The sequence below is a fragment of the Vicugna pacos genome, chromosome X, assembly GCF_048564905.1.
Source record: "Vicugna pacos chromosome X, VicPac4, whole genome shotgun sequence".
Lineage (NCBI taxonomy): Eukaryota > Metazoa > Chordata > Mammalia > Artiodactyla > Camelidae > Vicugna > Vicugna pacos.
This window is the reverse complement of record NC_133023.1, coordinates 94,413,703-94,434,961: the sequence shown is the minus strand read 5'-3', so window position 1 is coordinate 94,434,961 and position 21,259 is coordinate 94,413,703. Positions and strand designations below refer to the sequence as shown.

The window sequence follows — 21,259 nt, the reverse complement described above, 5'->3', positions numbered from 1 at the left end:
GTAGAGGGCCAGACAAGGGCCGGAGCGTCCTGATCGGGAAAGATGGAATACCTAGAGAATAGGGTCCCTCCTTCAGAGGCCTGCAGCCTGCAGGTGGGGAGAGGACCGGGGACAGCAGCACTGGGAAGAGCTGCTCGTAGAGACCGAGGGCAAGGGACTGGGGTGTGAAAGTTATGAGAAGCATCGGTGTTCAAATAAGTGTCTTCTGCCCCTTCCGCATCCCTGGTGCTGCCTGGGACCGGCACAGCACGGGGACCAGGGTGTCAGTGCACGTGGCTGAGTGCGCCACGAGAACGCACGGCCTTGTGGCAGAGAAGAGACTTTCGTGCTGGGGGGCTGCTCCTGATTTTCTAGCATCCTTGAGGTTTTTGGACTTTGCTGCTAGGGAAGTTCTTGTGCTTGTGCCTCATGCCGTGCCTTGCCTTAGGCTGGGGAAAGTGGCTCAGGAAAGGTGGGCCTTCGCCCTCCTACGCTGGGGCCTAGCACGGTCCTCCGAGGGAGTCTCCTGGGAGGCATCTGATGACACTGATGTTGAACGTGGTGAATGATCCCACTTGGGCGAGCTGACCGCCCAGCGTCTCATGTTGCTTCTGAGCTGTGCTCCTCGGAGAGGCTAATGAGAGTGAGCTGCTGTTGCTGGTGTGTTCTGATACTCTGGCCAGACAGCTCTCCTGTCGACACTCCCGTGGCTCAGATGCCTTGTTGAAGTCCTGCCCAGGGCACACACCGGCCACTGCTGCGTGGGGGGCGTGGGACGTGTTGGGTCCGGGGGAAGAAGTTGCCCGTGGCCGGTTGTCGGGCCTCGGTGCTGATCCGAAGGAGCTGAACAGAAGCAGACCCAGGCTGCAGGGCAGTGGCGAGTTGGGGGTCCTTAAGATTTCCACTTGCATTTGTGTGGACGCGGTTGGAGCGTGTCCGTGTTCGCCGTCTGCCCGCTTCCGCTGAGACACTCTGCACGTGGGTTGGAAGACAGGCCCTGGGGGGGGGGTCCCGTCAGTGGACAGTGCATGAAGCCGGGGCGTTGGAATCCTCGGGGACAGGTGTGAATGAGCCTGGATGTCCAGGGACCTCCTGGGTCAGGTGTCCGGGCTGAAGGAGGGAGCCCTCCTATGCTTCTTGCTGAAGAGGGCACCCCCCCCAAGGCCATGGCTGTCCCATCCCCGGTTTATGTGCTGGGAAGCATTGCTGCTTGGTGGTCTGGCCCCTCTGCCATTTTGGTCTCCCTGTTGGGGTAGCTGACCCTCCCTCAAGGGGACCTTGTCTGCACTGTCAAGGAAGAGGCAGTGCTCAGCAGCATTGAGAATTCGTGCATTGTGCGTGACACTGGGCTACTGGAGGGGTGGCAGGGGACGGGGGTTGCACTGTGAGGAGGGAGGGGTGCTGTGATTTCCCCTTTTTGGGCTCTTGATTTCTCTTGATTTGTCAAATCTGGGTCGGCACGTAAGTGGTCCAGCAGGGATCTGTGGAGGGTCAGCAAGTATGAGAACGACCATGGGGCGGACAAGGGGCTTTGGTGTGAAAGTTTTGGTGGGCGTTAGTGGTGGCAGGAATGTTCTTCTGTCCCCTTTCTTTGTTTTCCCACACTAACTTTGTGTCCGCATTGCTGGGGGACAGAAGATACTAGTGGACACTGATACGATATGAGAAAATATGGCTCTCTTGTAAAGTTGAGACCCTTGTTTTGGGGGCATGGTGATTTTCCATTTTTCAGGGAATCGTGGTTTTGTCTGCAGGTGAAGGGTTTGCTGTCTCACCCTTGTTTTGTCTCCTGAGACCTGTGGACAGTGGCCGCTGTGGGAACGGGTGTCTTCAGCCTGTTATACTATTTGGAGGACAGAGTCTGAGGGGGGTCTGAGAAGGAATTGTTATTTTTGCTGATTTTTTTTCTCCAGAGTCATTTTCTTCCTTCTTCACATAGGTTGAAGGGCTCTTGGGCACTACTTATGATGTTCCTGTTCTCCTGTTCTTCAGGGGGGTCTGGTTGCATTTCTGGTTTTAACTGCTTCAGTTGTTCTGACTTTACCTAGTTCTCAGTTATTGCAAAGATTTTTGCTGCCAGGTCCTTGAAGGAACATTCATGGGTGTAAAATTAGCAAGAGGCTCATGTAGCTTTTAAACAGATTTGCATAGATTGCAAAGGGACAGAGAAACAATTGACAAATTTTCCAAAGGAAATGTTTTAAGAAAAGGGTAAGTGAGAGGTCTTTCCCCTGTTTTTCAACAGGGATAATTTAATTTTTCTTATTTTATTTGCCCTTACAACATACTACCATGAGATATCAGGTCACCTTGGACTGGTGTAGACTCTACCCTAGAAGACAGGGTGCGCAGTCAGTGTGCTGATCTCCAGGATATAGGATATAGTTAAACAGGAACCAAGCACCTGCGCTTCTCCTCCAGGGCTCAGAGTTGATGTGTTGTATACTGAAAAATTTGCTAATAGGGTAAATCTTAGTCTATCTTCTGTCATGTTCTTCTTACAAAAAATACCACTACTATTAATTAATGAGGGTGGAATGAAACTTCAGAGAGGATGGATGTGTTTGAGGCATAGATTATGATGTCGGTTCACGGATTTATACTTAGCTCCAAACTCATTAAGTTGTATGTATTAAATATGTACAGCTTTTTGTATGCCAATCATACCTTCATGCTTCAGTAAAGTGGTTAAAAATAATAATAAAAAAGACCTCCTCATGATTACAGATGAATGCTCCCCCTCAAATGTTTTTAAATTTTAGAACTGAAGGGGAAGAATACTTCTACATGGGGAAATGGTAATGCCATTTACTGCTCCTGTATTATTGTTTTGCCTTGATTTTTCTATGTATGTGTAGCATTTGCATTGGCAGTGTATAAGGTTAACCTTTAGTCCATAGGACTTTGAATTTCATAGAATCACAGCAATTCTTCGGAAGCCGTGAACTTCACCTGGAGGACGTACACTCAAGGAGTGACCCTGTGATGTGAGCTGTTTGTCATTTGACCAGAAATTGACTTTGGGGTACTGTGCCTTTGGGAATGGCTTGGACTTTGGGTGGTTTTCATTTTTTATAATATGTGCTTTTGTGCTTCCTCAAGAAATCTTTAAAAATATTTTACATAGGGGACATGTCAAAGTGTGTATGTACTGTATTTGGATTCTGTAGGGTGGAAGGCAGTGTCTCAGGCTGATTGGTCTCTCCGGCAGGCCCCTGTTCTCTGACACCTTCTGTATTCTGTGTGACTTAGTTTCCTTGCCATAGCTACTTGGTTTGTACCTCTTCATCTTATGGTACTTGAGTCAATATTACTTTTGTTATATTTAGAGTTTGTGATTAGACCAAAAATGAGTGATAGCCTGCAAAGGCTCATTAATAACCTTTCACTGCAGAGAATATAATTTAAGAGACATACTGTTGAGTTTCCCTGAGCTGTCCTCATTTCTGCGTCTTTAAAATGTATCTGTTGCTTAAGTTTCTTGCATTTCGTAAAATACTTGTGTTCTTCCAATAAAATTTATTTGTTTCAGAAGATTTCGCTTGTAGATGTTTATTATTCACAATGAACACCAGCATGATCAAGGAAGCTGTGGCTCTGCCGTGTGCATCATTGCCTGAACCTGAGCCCAGAGCTATAGTATCTGATGCATTAAAGGGGGGAGGATATAGCTCAGTGGTAGAGTGTGTGTGTAGCAAGCATGAGGTCCTGGGTTCTAGTCCCCAGTACTGCCATTAAATAAATAACCCTAACTACCCCCCCAAATCTGATGCCCTAAAAACAGGAGCTGGTAGCAGAGGAATGGGGTCTCTAGGCCATGATAGAAGTCCCCCCCATTTGTTAAGCCCTCCCCTTTGTTTAGGGAATTATTTCCCTAAAGGTAGTAGGTAATCTAATGCCTCCCTATGAGAAATGATCTTTTACCAACTTCTTGAAGGCCATAAACGCATATTTGGGGATTGTGGAGGTTGTGGGGGAGTCTCCTGATCCTCCCAAGGGTAAGGCAGAGGTAGGGTGACCAGCAGGGTTGTAGAGAAGATCAGTGCAGAAGCAGCAGGCACACATTTAATTCCTGGTGAAGCCTGCATTAGAATCTTGGTTCCTTGTGTCGGAGATATCTTTCAATATACCACACCACTAGGTCTTATAAAGGCTTGGTAATAGAATAAAATTAGTTAAGTGGGTAGAAGAATTTTTGGCATTGCTTGTTCTTTAAAGATACCAATACATTTTCCAGTTCTAATTGGAATTAGACATGCAATTAACTAAAATTGCACGTCTTCTGTTAACCATAGTTTAAACATTTCAGCAAACAGCGTTATCACTGTAGTCATTAAATTCTCCCCCCAAAGGGAAAGGAGAACAAGACAGGCAATCTGTTCCAGCTGTAGATATGCTGAGTGGTTGCGTACAGTTCTCTTCCTGGGATTTCATAAAGATCTTGGCGCAGGTATCAGCAACTGTGTTCTTGCCATCCAGTCTAGAGTCTTCCAAACACCATGAAATCACACAGCCATTCACATCTTTACATTTCCAGGCTTCACCTTGAGTGCGTTCCGCGGAGGCGGGCCCAGAGCGGGAGTGGGCGTGGCCATGGGCAGTACCGGGCTCTTGCGCGGGTTCCGCCCACAAGGCTGGATGGTTGCTAGTGCGCAGGCGCAACATGGGGCCCGAGCTAGGGCCGGAGGGGTGGGTAACGGGGGTAAGGGAAGTGGGCGAGGCTAACGCCCGTTCCAGGAGGCGGGGTCGGAAGTGGGGGAGCCGAGCCTAGGCTTCCCAAGGCGGGCCACGAGTGAGGGGCAGGGCCAGGGGAGGAGCCCAGGGTGCTGCGTCTTGTATGATGAGGGCAGAGCACTCGGCGCTTGCGGAGGGGAGGGCCAAGGGCTCTGTAGCTGAAGAGTTAGTCAGATGCCCACCCTCCCTGCCCTCTCTGCCCTCTCTGCCACTCACTTGCCCTTCCAAGTTCCTTGGCTGACCCTCAACCTCTGGACCTCACCTTGCGTGAGGTTCTTTGAACACATATTCCTGCTTATTCATGCATCTCTCAGCCAGAGATTGACACTCAGGCTGCAGATGTTGCCTGCAAAATTAATGGGAAAGCCCCAAATATTAGCTAACATGATCCAGGGCAGCATGTTCAAAGAATGATGCGCCATCACCAGGGAATGTAAGGAAGGTTGAATGCTAAGAAATCTTATAATTTGCTGTATTAAGAGACCAAAAGAAGATAATCATATGGCCATCTCCATCGATACTGAAAAGATAAAAATGAGGTGTTATCTGATTTTACCAGTCGTTTACTATTAGTCTGTCTACTACCAATACCAGAAAATCTAATTACCACTCTAATCATTACATTACTTTCTCTAACATCATAATCACATATATGCAAATAATTCACAATTTACTCAGGGCAATGACACTCCAGTTTCTTTCATAATTCATGTGTTTTTATGAGAGAATGCTGCAGGTCAGCTCTTCTGAATGCCCAAAACAACTCAGCCCAAAGATGATGTGGCTCCTGTTCCAGTTTAAAATATGTTACTGATTAATGTGTTTGGAGTTGGGATTTTATTTGAACTCTTATGTATTGTTTATATTTTGGAACATTTAAGAGAATCTTAGTTTCACTGATTTTTTTAAAGTTTACTTTTTGAAATAAATAGAATTATTTACTATTCATGAAGGTTTTATTCATTAAGACTTTTTTTCCCCCTCTCAAATCTGCTCTTCTGTCTTCCCCACCTTGGTAATTGGCAATTCTTTCCTTCTTATTGCTCAGGCCAAACATCTTGGTTCTCCCTTGACTCCTCTGTTTCTTTCATCCCCACATTAACTCAATTAGCAAATCCTCAACTCTGCCTTCAGCATACAATCAAAGGGCTCCACATCCAGGGACAGGAGGAATTGCTGTGGCCTTCTTTACAGTCAAGCTACCACGGTCTGTATACAGAAACATGAACCAATACCTAGAGCAGAGTCTCATAAGCAGAATATGAACTCATAAAAAGACAGGAGCTAATATACAGGAACAAAGTCTGTATGTAAGGTATGAGCTACCCAAGGTGTATGAATCCCTTCTAATCCACTGGAGTGAACATTGAATCAAAAACTGGGTTTAAAGGAAACAATTGCAAGGGGTTGGAATTTCAGCTCAGCCATCTCTCTTCATACCCTAAGAATAGAAAATAAAGGGAATCTCCTTTCTATCTCCGGGAGAGTAGACGAGAAAATAAACATCTAGCCCACAACTTGAATGTTATGCAAAGTTCAGGTGCAGGATTAGGGTTTTAGACCACTGCCTGGGATCAATAAAACTTTTTGATTGATGGAAGAAATTTTCACAATTGAGGTATGGGGAAGTCATTCTGGCTTATATGTGATTTGACTTGAACTTTATACTAACTAGAACAGCCTGGCTTATGACCTGTTTATCATGCATTGTGCATCTGCTTTAGCCATTAAGAAAAAAATGCATTATCCAGAAGTAAAGTATGCCTACTTAAGATAAGGATAAATGCCACCCACTTCCTATGATGCCCATGCTGGTTCTTCTCTAAAGATAAGGTTCCCTTCCCAGATACCAAGGTCATGCTGACTCACTGTGTATGTGTTAATCTGTCTGTTTTGAAATCTTAAAGGAATGTACCCCTGTCATGTTTGTGTTGGATGGTTGTTCTTTGTTTTGAAAAGCTATAAAACTGATGAAAACCAGGCTTCTCCAGAGCAGCTTCTCAGAGTTACTGATAGGCTGTTTCCTAGGCTACATTTCCTTGGTTTGGTTCAAATACAACTTTTCTATTCTGATTATAGATTGTTTATTAATTATTTGTGTTGATGTGCTGATAAATGGCATGGCTTGGCACCATCTGGGTTAGAAGTGGCAATGCGATATGGACTAGTGTTCTGAGCAGGTTCAAATTATTGGTTCTTGTTTTGGTTCCAGTGTATAAAAAGGGCAACCCCCCAAAGGGTTGGTCATCACAGTAATACTTTGTTCTTTAGCAACATCTTTCATTGGAGGGACTAAGAACACTGAAAATACACCCCTGTGAGGCCACCTGTACTAATTTCCTATGGGAAATTCCTTAATATCATGAACAACGATTCATCAAAAGAAAATGGTTCACTCAGAATCTTAGGATGTGGACTGAGTGGCCTCGGATAGCCTGGCTTGTGCTCCCCTCCCAATCTGTCTCTTGAAGCCTTAACTCCTGTTTGATTGTATTTGAAGACAGGGCTTTGGGGGGATAATTAAGTTTAAATGAGGTCCTGAGGGTAGAATCCTAATCTAATAAGAAGAGGAAAAGAGAGAGAGATCTTTCTGCCCAGATACATGGAGGAAAGACCATAGTGAGGACGTAGGGAGAAGGCAGTTATCTGCAAGCCAGAAAGACAGCTGTCACCAGGAACCAAATTGGCTGGCACCTTGATCTTGGACTTCTCACCCTCCAGACCTGTGAGAAATAAATTTTTGTAGTCTTGGCTACCCAGTCTGTGGTGTTTTGTTTTGGCAACCTGAGCTGACTAAGACACCTAATCTAGGGCTTTCCTGACTGTGATCTGGGAAACACTGATGTGTCTGGACTGTTAGTAGGTGTCAGTTCTTTGGCCAAACACCTTTGAGAATGCCACATAATATTAACATCTATTGGAAATCCACGATGTACATTAGCTTATTAGAGGCTTCCAGAGCCCTAGAGTGAGGAAAGCTGGCTACCATTGTTGGAGGAGCACCTTTTAACATCTCCATCAGATTCCTTACATGGGGTATTTGGAAGCACCGTGGATTGTTTTTGTTTTTGTTTTATACATGTGTCCAGGTCCTAACTCTGCTTGCTCCACACTTACTGAACCAGAATATCTAGGGGCAGTGCATGGGCATAGGTGTGTTTTCAAAGACCGTGTAGATAATTTTGGTGAATGACCCTAATTACAAACGACTGAAGACATACAAATTTTGTGGAGCTCAGTTTGGGAGCAACTGATCTAGGACAGCATCCTCATTTTATAGGCAAAGAAATTAAGATCCTTGTAGGGAAAATGACTTGCCCAAGTGTGAGCACAGAACAAATAATGTTTGAACCCTTTTTTGTCCGCAATAAATGACCTCTAGGTGGCAGTTTATGTCTTGGTTTTAGTCTGTGCCTGCACAGGCAGAGAGGTTGACCCATTACTGGCTGAATTTGAACGTGGAAATATAACAGTTTAGTCAAATTAATGTCTGTCATGATACAGTGCCTTGGACCAAGCAGCTTATGAGCTGTTTCTTTGTATTCCTCACAGGCCTGGTCTCCAGCCTGGGAAGAGGAGAACTGAGGGAAGATGAAGTCTAGATAGGGAAGGGAGAGGTGAGGGGACCACAGTGCCTCTCCCATAGAGCTTATTGTGGCCAAGAAGCCAACTACTCTGCCCACCCACAGTACCATCTTCTGAATCCTGAATGATGGGCAGAGATACATGTCAGGCTGAGACAACTGGTTTTCCCAAGCCACCCCTCAGTTGATACATTCTTTGAGAAGGAATACTTTGAAAAATATAGCTGATGAAGGACCATTTAGAGAGATGCCTTCTGAAATCCAGTCATTTTGAGAATCTTTTCTCTTGTCCCTACTGTTGCTCATTAGAATCCTAGAATATTTGGAGAGTTTCAGACTCTCCCAGGCCAATACCAGGGTTCTAGTCATGTACCTGCTACTAACTTCCAAAGTGACCTTGACAAATCACCTCCCTTTCCTCAGCCTCAGTTTCTGCATCTAATTTATTCGCATTAAACTCATTCAGTAAATCAGTGACAGTTTGGATGATGGCTGGTCTTTGACTTCAGCGACTCTAACAATTTATGTTGGGCAAGATACAGCACCACAGACACACACACACACACACATACATACACACACACACAGAGGAAATGCACATGTGCGTTTCAAATACCTATTACACACTTAGTAAGAGCTTCCCTTTTTTTTTTAGTATCTTCAAAGGAGAAGTCCAGAGGTACAGCTGGCTCCAGACACAGAGCTCCAGTTCCACTTCTTTGTGATTCCCTCGGGTCTGTCATCCTCCATGATTTGGCTTCATTGTCAGGCTCTTGGCAAGATGGCTACAGCAGTTCCCAGGGGTCACATCCAGATCTAACAATTTCCACAGGGGAAAAGAAAGGACTACTCCTCTGTGCATTCACTTCTTAGGAGAGAGGAAACCTTTCTTAGAAGCACCTTTGTGCACTGTTCACCTTTCACTGGCTCTGATTGGGTCATATTTCCGTTGTTGTTGTTGTTTTTTCACTTGCTGACAAAGGGAATGATAGAATCCTGATTAGCATGCACCGACCGATCTTGGTGGGGGGCGAGGAGAACTGAAGTCAACTGTTTGTTAACCCTCCTTCTTTCCCAAGTCGAAACGATGAAAGGCTTATAGTGTAAAAATGGGGTCATTCCAAATCTGCTGAGAGGGAGTAAATGGTCATTTTCATGATGCGATTCAATAATTGCTGTCTATTCTATTCCATGGGACCTGTGTGTTTGTGTGCAGAGGGGGAGGGGCCACCTTGTGGAGAGGATAATAGCCACCATCCAAAGATGCTGTCATTCTTCTAGATTTACTTAAGGTATGTTATCCAGGGATGGGAAGTGAGATGCAGTGTCAGGCAAGGAACAGAGTTAAATAGAACGAGTGGCAGGCATTTATGAGTTTTATTTACGGTGGTAAACTCAGGCAGCAGTTTGTGATTCTGTTTTCTGGTTTGTCTAATGCAAACTGGAGCAGATGCTAGCCTGTGACATATGGCATTGAGAGGCAAGAAGCCCACTGGCATAATGTAGGGGAAGAAATTCAAAACGTCTGAACACGAGAGCACTGTATTGGATCTTATGAGCACCCACTCATTCACTCCCTAAGTTTACCCTCCAAAGAAATTAAAACGTCTGTCCTGTAACCCTTATCTCTATAAATTAGTGGGTGAGGGAAGCATCAAAAGCTTTAAAAAGCACTTCTGCTGGCTATTCTCTTGAGACCGAGGATGCCACTGAGAAGTAGGTGCCACTGAAATGGGCTCTCTGATTTCTAGCATGCTGGAGGGAGCCAGGCATAGATGAGTCTAGGTAGTGGAAGTTAACAGGAGCAGCAAAGTGGGTTTTATCAACATAACAGACATCTGGGGATCATTGACATGTTGCTATGGACTGAATTGTGTCCCCTGCCAAATTCATATCTTGAAGCTCTCACTCCCAATGCGACTATATTTTTTAAATTTGTAATGTGTTAATTTCTAGTATACAGCATAGTGATTCAGTTATATATATATATATATATATATATATTCTTTTTCATATTCTTTTTCATTATAGGCCATTGCAAGGTATTGAATATATTTCCCTGTGCTATACAGTAGGACCTTGTTGTTTATCTATTTTATATATAATAGTGTGTATCTGCAAATCCAGAATTCCCAATTTATCCCTCCTCATCCACCTCCATGTGACTGTATTTGGAGATAGGGCCTTTAGGTAGGTAATTAAGGTTAAATGAGGTCATAAGGGTGGGGCCCTATTCTGATAGGATGAGTGTCCTTATAAGAAGAGAAAGAGACACTAGATCTCTCTACAAACCAATAAAAGCCATGTGAGGGCAGAAAGAGAAGGCGGCCATCTGCAAGCCAGGAAGAGAGGTCTCACCAGAAACCAACCCTGCTGGCACCTTGATCTTGGACTTCCAGTCTCCAGAACTATGAGAAAATAAATGTCTGCTGTTCAAGTCACCCAGTCTGTGGTATTTTGATATGGCAGCCTGAGTGGACTAATACACATGCAGAGATCTCTAGGTATGGATAATTAACCTCGGAGTTCCCAGGAATGAAATCTACAGGCAGTTCACCAGGCCTTAGTTGATCTGTATAACCAAAAAGATTCTTAGGTCTGGCCTGCAGTGGTGCCTGGCACTTAAGCCACCACACTAGCCTAACGGACAGAGAGAATTCCCAGGCATGAATCATTAGTTACACACACCCAGAGTCCTTAGAATGGAGCATGCTCAGGGGAACCTGAGCAAGAAATCCGCTATAATACTTGTGAACCGTCTTCCCCTTGGCCTCCCCCACAAAGCACCTGCACCCGCTGACCTTGGCAACTTGCAGCGGGAACCGGGACAGCCTCAGACCTTTCAGAGACTAATTGGAAACTGCCTTTAAGTCAATGCTAGTACTAAGGGACCCAGGACACCCCTGCAGTAGTACCTAGCGTGGACTGGAAGGAGTGCTTATGAAACTTAGGGGAAAATGGGGTTCTTCCCTGAGTCTGCCACTGGGCAGGTTCAGGGAGACCCTGACCCCTACCTCTGGAATTATTCTACCAGTTTCCAGATACACTTGGCAGCGGACAGCATCTGCACATTGCTTAGAGTGTGTACTTTTTGTTGCTGCTGTTGATGTCCAACTGCATGGCCCGCCCATCTCCCCTGATATAGCTGAGGACCCTCTCAGACAGGGACACTAGGGCCCCCTTTGAGAACCCACCAAGCCAAGTCCCTAACCCCCTCTCCAGTTGGAGTGTTTCTTATCTGGCTGGTAGCTGTCAGGGCCAACCTGACCTTCTGTTGCATCCTCTAACCTCTGTGCTCCAAGACGTGGAGTCACAGAAGACACTGAAGTCATCTTCTGCACCTCCAGAGGGAAGAAGGGAGAATGCAGGGAGTGGGGCGTTGTCCCCATCGTTTTCTTCCTAAATCCACTGTGTCATGGCTTTGGCTCACCATGCTGGGACAGGCTGCTCCAGCAAGCCTCCTAACTTGGGAAATCTCCAGGCAGAGACAGGCGCCCATCTCCTAAGTGCTGCCACGTTGGCTACCTGGCCCCTGGAGAAAGGGATATTAGGGTAAGAAGGGGCAAATGGATCTATTAGAGCGTGCCCTCCTTATCAACAGAGGAAGTAAAATGTGATAGCTTGTCCTTATGGGAACTGCAGAGATTTTGGCCGCCATCCAAGACTTGAAAAATGCAGGTGTTACTCCTACCACACACGACTAATGTGGATCCACAGGTAAAACAGACTCTCTAGCTGGTCTAGGCTACCATGCTGGTAAATCTGACCCTGGCCCTTATCATCCAGCAGATCCAATGGTGCCCAGAATCTTTGGGGTAAATCAATATGCTTGTTATAAGGAGCTTGTGGCAAGCCCTGATAGGAGACTCTCAGCACAGGCTGCTAGGATGTAATAGCCACTACGAACCAGCAACTAAACTTATGGTGCTGTTTCTCCCATTGCCAAGATTTGCAAGTTTGGAACAAAGAGACTGGTAGAAATAAAGGTGGTGCCTCTCATAATTACACCTGACCCATCTGTAACCGTTTTACTTTGTGTCCTTGCAACTCTGATCTCTGCGGGTTTAGAGGTTTTCTAAAACCTCTCCGTTCCCTAGAAGAAATGCATCTAGTATGGGACAAAACAATGGTTCCACAAAATGTGAAGCCACTCTTGGCCCCTGGAGCCACTCAAAACAGGTGGTTATGGTGTTCATGCTTTCAAATGAGGATAGGACGGAATGCAGATGAGACTCAGATCCCCTAAGGTACCTTTTTACAGAACAATCCTGAGGGGGTGCGTGACAGAGTACTGCAACCCTACGAAGCCCACCGAGGCTCAGATTCCTTGGGAATGAAACTGTACCTCTCCAGTAGGTAAGACAAAAGGATGGTGGAATTGACAGAGAAGTCATAAATAACAGGACCACCTCATGGTTCTGTGTGGACACAGGACTTACCCTCTACCTGTATTTCCCTGCTGATGGTCTTTTTTTAAAACTCTCTCACCTCCTCTTTACTTTTGTAAATAGGATAGAGTGGTGGTGGTGGTGGTGAGTTCACCATTTAGGTCATGGAATTGCAAAATATCAATATTAAGTTAGGATAATGGCGGTGCTAGAGAAAGAAGAGACATCACAGGGAGAGCTTGAACTATAAACAGAGGCCCCATGACTTCCCTCCGACTGTGATAGCCAGACATGTTTGTATGTGTTGTTTCTGTCTGGGTAATTCCTGATGGTACGTGGAGTCATTACGTGATGCCAGGAGGGAGTGTTTCTGGAATCATGTGAATGGAAGAGGGGTGTTTGTACATGTTAGGAGTAGGAAGTAATTACTGTCCATAATACTTTTCTGTCTACCTTACTTGCCCTCCTTTTGGAAACTGCTGAAAATCACAGCGATTCGCTTCTCCAGAACACAGTATTGGCATAGAAATACAAGTGATAGAAGGACATTAGTACTCAGCAAAGCCCCCGAAAATTGGGTATCCTTGCTTGTCCCACAGCCTACAACTTTTAAAACTTTGTTACCTTGCCCAGAATCACTCAGATTCTTTGGTTCAACAAAATTTAGCTTATAAACTTGACCTCTAGGCTCCCAAGCATTCAAGAAGGATTTGAAGCAAAGCTCTTCAATTTGCAGTAAAAGTACCCAAAGTGGGGACAATGGTAACTCATGTCTTGAAAGCAGCATGTTTACAACTCTGACCACTCCCACCCCTATAACAGGTCTCTCTGAGTTGCTGGAGAAGGGAGCCAATGACAGTAGTCATTCAGGTGACCAGAAGCAGTCTGAGCTTGAAGGCAGTCATGGAACTGGGTCCAAGGAAGGGGGTCAAGGGTCACAACAGAAAGAGCAGGCTGTAGACCAGCCTGAGGGACGTCCAGGGTCTGGAACCTGCATCTGTGCCTGTAAAGTCAGAAGTTTGGTTCTGTCAGGAGAGGATCTGGGAGAAAGGAAGGGGAGAATGATAGAGTAAAGGTTAAAAAGGAATTTTTTTTGATCTGATATGTAAGAGTGGTGCTCCCTCCCATCTGGTACTTTCAGAGAATGGCACTTTTAGGAAAACCTGAATGAAAGTTAAAAGATTTTCAACTGTAATTATCTAGAACTGTGTATATTTGATCTTTTTCTGTTAATGGGCAAAGAGCTGTGTTTTCTGAGGAGAAAGTGGTATTTAATTAGTTACAATTTCCACACTGAAACCATTTTGCTGTTATTTAAGTATTGTTATAAGAATGCTTTTAATATTTCCTTAAAACTAATTTCTTTGGTTAGAATTCAAATCCTAAGTGACTCTGAATTCCATCTGACTCTCCACTGGTGCGCACTGGTACCTGTCCTTGGGAGTGCTGAGCCAAGGATGCAGGGATGGAGTGCCCAGCTCTGTGCTCCCCAAATTCCAGGATCCGTGCCACCCACTTGGGTAGTGAATTTTACCCTAAAGATTTAAAAAGGAGGCCAATTAACAACTAACCATAAAAGTGGTGATCACTTTGTAATGTATAAAGATATTGAATCACTATGTTGTACACCTGAAACTAATAAATAACCTTGTAAGTCAATGATAATTCAATTAAAAAGTGCACAGAAAAGAGCTAATCACAGCAGTCAATGTCTCACATTAGTAGGGAGAATATTATTGGCAGCATTTCATTGCTCCGCCACTATCCTTCTCTGTTTGTCTCCTCCTGAAAATTAGGGGTAATAATAGTACCTATCTCTGGGTTGCTGAGGATTAAATGAAATGATGTATATAAAGTGCTTAGGACATTGCATGGGTTATGGCAAGTGTGCAATAGTGTTTCCAAGTATTATTATTTCTCTATAACTAGTGGAGTATATAAATGTATGTTATATAATATCTATATATTTCGCTCTGTCTCCATCACTTGAGCCTTTGGTGAGGTGACGTCACATCTATTAAACCCATTCCACGTGAATATAATATAATTACTTGTTTTTAATGTCTACATGGTATCCCATTACATAGATGGACTATTTCTAGTTAGCCAAGCTCCTGTTGTGCAGTTAATTTTCCCTATCTTGCTATTATGACCAATACAAAAATGTAAGAACCTTATCTAAACATCATAAGGCTCTTGTCCAATTTTTAAGTTTTGAATATTTTTCAGTTTTGAAAAATCACATCACATTTTTTGTTTTGTTTTTACCTTAACTGTGACATTGCAGAGATTAGCTGATAAAAAGTTATGTAGAGGGAGGAAGCTCTGGGATACCTGAAGATTATTGGCCATTTTAGTTTTAAGGCATTTCCTTATGGTCTTATGGGTTGCTTGGAAGGCAAAGAAATCATATTTCACATGATCATTCAGGAACATTCTAGGATATGCATCCACTATTGCAGAAAGATAGGAAGGCAGAATCTAGCTGGACTCGTGTGTCACTCCCCAACCCCCCTTCCCCCCAATTTTCTTCTAAATGCAGTAAATTCATTTTAATAAATTTTAGTATTTCTCTGGCAGGTGAAGGACAGATTTATTACTTGAAGCAAGTAAGGAGAACACCAGGGATATTTCCCAAACCAGTGTGTCCAGTTTTAATTTTTATCAAAGTAATACATGCATATAAAGGATTAAAAAAATCAACCAGTACAAAAGGACATATAATGAAAAGCAGGAACTCCCTGCCACCCTTCTCAACTTTTGCTTCCCCCACCTAGAGGCAAAAACTTTTACACATGTCTGTTTAGAGGTTAACTCCACTTCCCCTAATAATATGCTTTTATTACTGTTTCTTAACTTGATGAGACATTTTCTGCATCCCCTCAGCTCTCCTCCCCCTCCGTATGGTTGTATCACTAGTTTTAACTCTTCTGTTGGTTACTTTGTTAACTTTAAAAATATAACCCCTAAGCTTGTCTTATTCTTTCAACTAGAGACAGTATCTGGGCCCCCTACCATATGAGAATCACACTGCTATTCCATCTCCTCCCCTCTGACTGCCAAGAACTTGTTGCCTGTTCTTTTCAAAGCTGGTTAACATTCCCATTCTGTGCTATAACTGTAATTGTCTTCCTGCTTTGCCTAGAGATTTATTCTAAAAATGAAAAATCACAATTAATATTTCCATTGTAATGATTATTTAAACATCGTTCACCGAAAAGCAAAACTGAATGCTCTGATGGGATTTTCTCATCTGTGACTGCAGTCTTGATTCATGTGCTCAGGTTCAAGCAGATTCCCTTCCTCTGGTTCCTGGCAACAGTTCAACAACAGGCCACATCCGAGGATGCTTCGTATTTGAAGCCTACTTTTCTTGTACAGTTTGAAATGTTTGTTTTTCCCTGTAGTTTCCATTTGCTATAGTTTTTTTCTTTTGGGGTGAAGAAATCCAGGCCTTCCAGATCATGTGATTAATTTCTTCCAGCTTCTGACTCCATCCATCTGTTTCTTACAATTTATTCAATTCAGTTGGAAGTCTATTCACTTCTTTTTCTAATTTGGAAGATTTGCTTTCTATTTGGACCATTCTTGCACAGTTTATCTTTATTAAAGTTGTTAGTAACTTTTCCTTTTTTTTCCCCCATCAGGGCAGCTTGTGCCCATTGTCATTTTCCAGCGTTCGTGCTGTCTTGTTTTATGGATGCAAGAACTTCTCAATCATTTCTGAGGATTTTCAGATTTTTAATATTTCCTTGGGATTCAGCTTTTCCTTATATCTTAGGCTTCTGGGGTTATATTGCAGGCTTTCCGCAAATAATGGTTTCTAGCCGCCCATTTATAATTAAAAGATGGGGCCATAGAAGGACAGACCGGCAAATCTGTGCACGAGGCGAGCTGGTCACTTTGCTCTAGGGCGGGAGAGCTGGTGGGTGGAGGTCGGCCATCCTGCCGGGCTCCCCGCCCTCTGCAATGCCACAAAGTTAGTTGCTCTAAATGTGTACCTGCAGGCGGACGTTGAGAATCACGGAGGCCACGACGTAGAAGTAGGGGAAGTTCATGCGAAGCCGCCAGGCCAGGTCGAAGAAGGTGAGCAGCGTGCGCGTGAGCCCCTTGCAGAAGGCGCCGTAAGAGCCGCGGGTCGCGGCGGAGCGCGACAGCCGCACCGCCAGCCCGGACAGGGCCGCCGCCGCCGCCGCCGTCATCGATCTGGTGTAGCCTCCCATGCAGTGCCTAGAGCCCGAGGCTTCCGGCCGGCTCCGCAGAACCGACCGACGGATAGAGGGATGGATGCGGGGGAACCGGTGCGGGAGGCGGGTCGCGCGGCTGCAGATGCCAGCGGCGCTGCACGGCGGGTACCCTCCTCCTCCTGCAGCGCTCGGGCCGCCGCGGTCGCTGGTGGCCCGCTGGGAACGCGGGGCTAAGACGCCTCGGGGCCGCGCGGGGCGGGGCCGGGCGGGGCGCCAGGGATCCGGAGCCCAGGGTCGCGGAGGAAGGGGGGGGGAGGAGCCGGGTGAGGGGGGAAGGGGAGGAGGGGCGTGCAGTTTCCCCGGGAGACCTAGCTTCCTGACCCCGGTGGTCTTTCTTTTTTTTTTTAATTTTTAAACTTTAACGGAAGCAAAACGAAACTTGCTCAAAACGTTAGAGATTTTCCTTCATAAGCACGATCTTGAGTAGCTTAGAAAACGTAAATGCATTTCCTCTTGCCTCAAATCCCTTTAGGAATTTTTTCAATCCTCAATTGTGAGCTAGTACAAATACACCAAACCTACTAATTTTCTGAACGTGTGTGCATTCTGGTTTAATCATGCAAGCGACTTTATTGTTTTTGTTTTTGCTTTAGATCTTTAGTATTCTGCTAATGAGAAAAGTTATACAAACAAGTTTTCAGAAATTGTCAACATCACATTTAGAACAATGGAAGGCAAATTCCCTTGGCAGCTTCCCCGCCCCGCCCCCGCCATGAACTAAGATTATGTTTCCTGTATATACTTCCAGACGCGATATGTTGATAGAGTGCTTTTACCATGTCAATAATATACGACTACCTAACTCTCTTTGATGACGGATTATTACACCAATATATATGACGAATAATGCTCAGTAATTCAGTTAGCAAGTCCCCTGTTGATGGACATTCTGAATGCTTCTCGTTTTTCTTAAGCCAAAAATTGCTGCAGTGAATATCGTACACATTAATTTGCAAGTGGCAGAAGAGTACGAATAATGCCCCACCTTTATGTATAAACACAATCATGTAAGTGTAGATATTTAGTGTTTGAGGTCATAAAGTTTTACTAATACATGTGGTCGATCAAAGAAGTTTAGAGACCAGGTTTCTATACAACATTGAGTGTTAATCTTGGAATTTTTTCCTTCAGTATGATACACAGTAATTCCATTTCATTTTTCTTCTAATCTGCATTCATTTAATTATCAGTGAAGCTGAGCAACTTTTCTAAATTTCTTTTTAATATTGTTGTACTGATTGTTAGAATCGGAGAGAAAGGATCAGAGACAGCGCAATGGCAGAGTCAGGTTTATTGCAAGAAACCTGCAGTCAGTCTCCAGTTAGACTGGAGCCCGCTCTCTGCCTACAGGCTTGGTTATTTATGCCTGGGGGTAGAGCTGATGGGGGGGTTATGCAAATAAGGGATCCTGAAAGTGAAAGGGGCGTGTCTGAAAGTGAAAGGGGCGTGTCTGAAAGAGAGAGGGGCCTGTGGGAAAGAGAGAGGGGCCTGCTGGATGAATTCTCTCATCAGAAGTTCTCACTCAGGTCTGGGGAGGGTTTTACAGGCAGAAGACGGAAGCTGTGGCTTGCAGTTGGCTAGGCTTGTCCCAAAATGGCGGTGGATCACCAAAATGGAGTTGGTCTTATCTATCACTGATGGCTTGTAAAACATTGAAACAACTATATATTATGAGAAGAGTAAGTTTCCTAGGATCACAACCCCCAGAAAGAAAGACTATTAACAGCTTGGTATTTTTTTTATCAATTATTTACATATTTAATAAGCAAGGTAATTATTTACATATATCACACACACACATCGTAAAACCAAAATGGAATCGTACAACCATACTGCCTTGATAGTTGTTTTTAAATATAAATGATATATCTTGCTTATCTTCCCATACTGATTCTTTATGATCAATAATACTGTGTATTATTCCTTATGGATGGCCAATAATTAACTGATGGATATTTGGATGGTTTCAGCTTTTTTTTTTTCATGATCATAAACAATGTTGAGATTGACATCCTTGCGTGCATAACTTTGCACACTTCTCTGATATTTCCCTGGGATACATTCCTAGAGATGGAATTCTTGGAACAAAAGGTTTTCATCTGCTTAAGGATTTTCATATGTATTGTCAAACTGTCTTCCACACCTTGTACTGCTGTATCCGTGAACTTCCTCAACTTTCCTAACAATGGGCACCCATGTTCTTTTAAATCTTTGACATTCTATTGGGTGAAAAGGATATCTCATTATTTTAATTAGCATATTTTTGTTTACTAGCAAGGTTAGACATCATTTATGTGGGCAGATATCTTTGTGCATTTGTATGAAAGGAGCTACTCTGTCAAAAGATTTGCAGTCTAAATTTTAAGCAGTATTTCCAATTTCTGTGTCAAAAACGTATCAATTTCCATTCCCTCAGGCAATGTATGAGGCTGTTCACTTCTCCACACCCTCACCCGTATTATTATGTATTATTTTATTATTACTAATCTAAAAGCAAAGCATTCTTCTTTTTTTTTTTAATTTTCTTGTAGGGGAGAAATTAGGTTTACTTAGTTACTTATTTCTTAGAGGAGGTACTGGGGATTGAACCCAGGACCTCGTGCATGATAAGCATGTGCTCTACCACTTAAGCTATACCCTTCCCCAGCAAAGCATTATTCTAATTATTTTAATTTTTAACTTGCTTATATTTGATTACAGCTGAGGCTGAATATTCTGTTTATTGGTCATTCATGGTGACGTGAAAAGGAAGGAGGGCCCCGTGTGGGGGATAACTGGAAGGCAGGTGGAGGGCTTACAAGTCACATGCGGACCAAAGGGTCCTGGAGACCCCAGGGGCAGTGGCAACAGTGGAAGAGGAGAGTTAGGCAGCTGCCCCCTCTTGTCCCCCATTTCCTTGCCCCTCAGGCTACCCAGGCTCTTGTCCCTTTGCTCATTTTTATATTAAAATTTTTGCCTAAGGCAGGCAGAACAGCACAAGCAGCCTGCAAATGATAAAATCTCAACCATAGCTTTAGGAGAAACAGAGTATACAAAACAGCCTCAGGGATGCATTAAATAAAGGAAATAAGGGTTCCTCCCTCACACCAGACATGGAATATAAAACAGTAGAAACAGGCCAAAGTTATTATCTTTGGGAAATTCTACAATCTCCTAGCTCTTCTTATATGCACAACAGAGTGCATACACCTTGATTTTTCTGTCTGAATCACCCAGTTTTAATATGTATGGGAGGAATATAATTTTTAACTGCCATATTGGTCTAGAGATAATAGATTTAAATTGAATCAGAGGCTTTTGAGTAGAAGACAATGGCTCTGAGCTAACACTCATCCTGGGGACTCAGAGCACCACTGTTGCCCACAGACAGAGTGAGAGCTCATGAAGGTCAAATGGTAAATGGAGTTTGGGCCTAAATCCAACTCATAGTGGAGCCAAGGGGTGTACAAACCCGCTGTCTGGTAATTACCCCACTTCCTGTGTTTACAGTTGCAATAGGTAGAACCAGTAACTGGCAAAACACCCCCGTTGGCTCCCTGACCTGTGGAGGAAGAATTTTTCTGTTAGGAAGGGCCAGGTAGAAACCTGGAACTTACCTTCCTTTCCAAGTATAGCAGTAAGAGCCAGCACACATACAGCACTTACACTATGTGCCACTCTTCCAAGCATTTTTACACATAGTAACACATTATTCCTCAAAACAGTCCTACAAAGTAGGTATTATTATTGAACACAGTTTACACAAAAGGAAACTAAGGCATTGAAAGCTTAAGTAACTTGCCCACGGTCACCAGTTAGTAATTGGTAGAACTGGAATTTCAACTAGAAGCTGGCTCCAGAGTCCATGCTCTTAACCATTATATTATACTGTCAAAAGAGTAGACCAAAGCCAAGACTGCATGCATGGGGGACTCACAGCAATTAGGGCCACCATCAAGACTTTAAAATTCCAGAGTAGTGATCCCCGTCACATCCCTGTTTGATGGACCTGTTTGGCTAGTGAGGAATACAGAGGGCTCTTGAAGGAGAAGTGGTGTATCAGGATTGGCCCTGAGCAGTTCGGAAGGCACAGGTAAGGTACACGAGCAGTGGCTCCACTCCCAGTGCACTTGCGCCTGCCACACTGCCTTTCCTCTCTCAATCCACACCTATGGTTTCGTGGGGACTGTTATGGACTAAATTGTGTCCCTCCCAAATTCATATGTTGAAGTCCTAACCCCCAGGATCACCGAATGTGACTGTATTTGGAGACGAGGTCTTTAAACAAGTAATTAAGGTCATACAAGGTCACTGAGGTGGGCTCTAGTCCATCATGACTGGTGTCCTA

The 21,259-nt window shown here is 44.1% G+C and overlaps 1 protein-coding gene and 1 non-coding gene across 2 annotated transcripts; both read right to left on the bottom strand.

The window, feature by feature from the left end:
• Positions 1 to 15,276: 15,276 nt before the first annotated feature.
• On the bottom strand, positions 15,277 to 17,046 carry LOC102531261 (small integral membrane protein 10-like protein 3). The gene has a single exon (XM_031671408.2). The coding sequence runs from the start codon at positions 16,906 to 16,908 to the stop codon at positions 16,675 to 16,677; it is 234 nt and encodes a 77-aa protein (XP_031527268.2). The 5' UTR covers positions 16,909 to 17,046; the 3' UTR covers positions 15,277 to 16,674.
• Positions 17,047 to 19,500: 2,454 nt separating this feature from the next.
• Positions 19,501 to 19,575, bottom strand: TRNAD-AUC (transfer RNA aspartic acid (anticodon AUC)). Its single transcript has one exon. It is a non-coding gene; the product is annotated as a tRNA-Asp (tRNA).
• Positions 19,576 to 21,259: the final 1,684 nt, after the last annotated feature.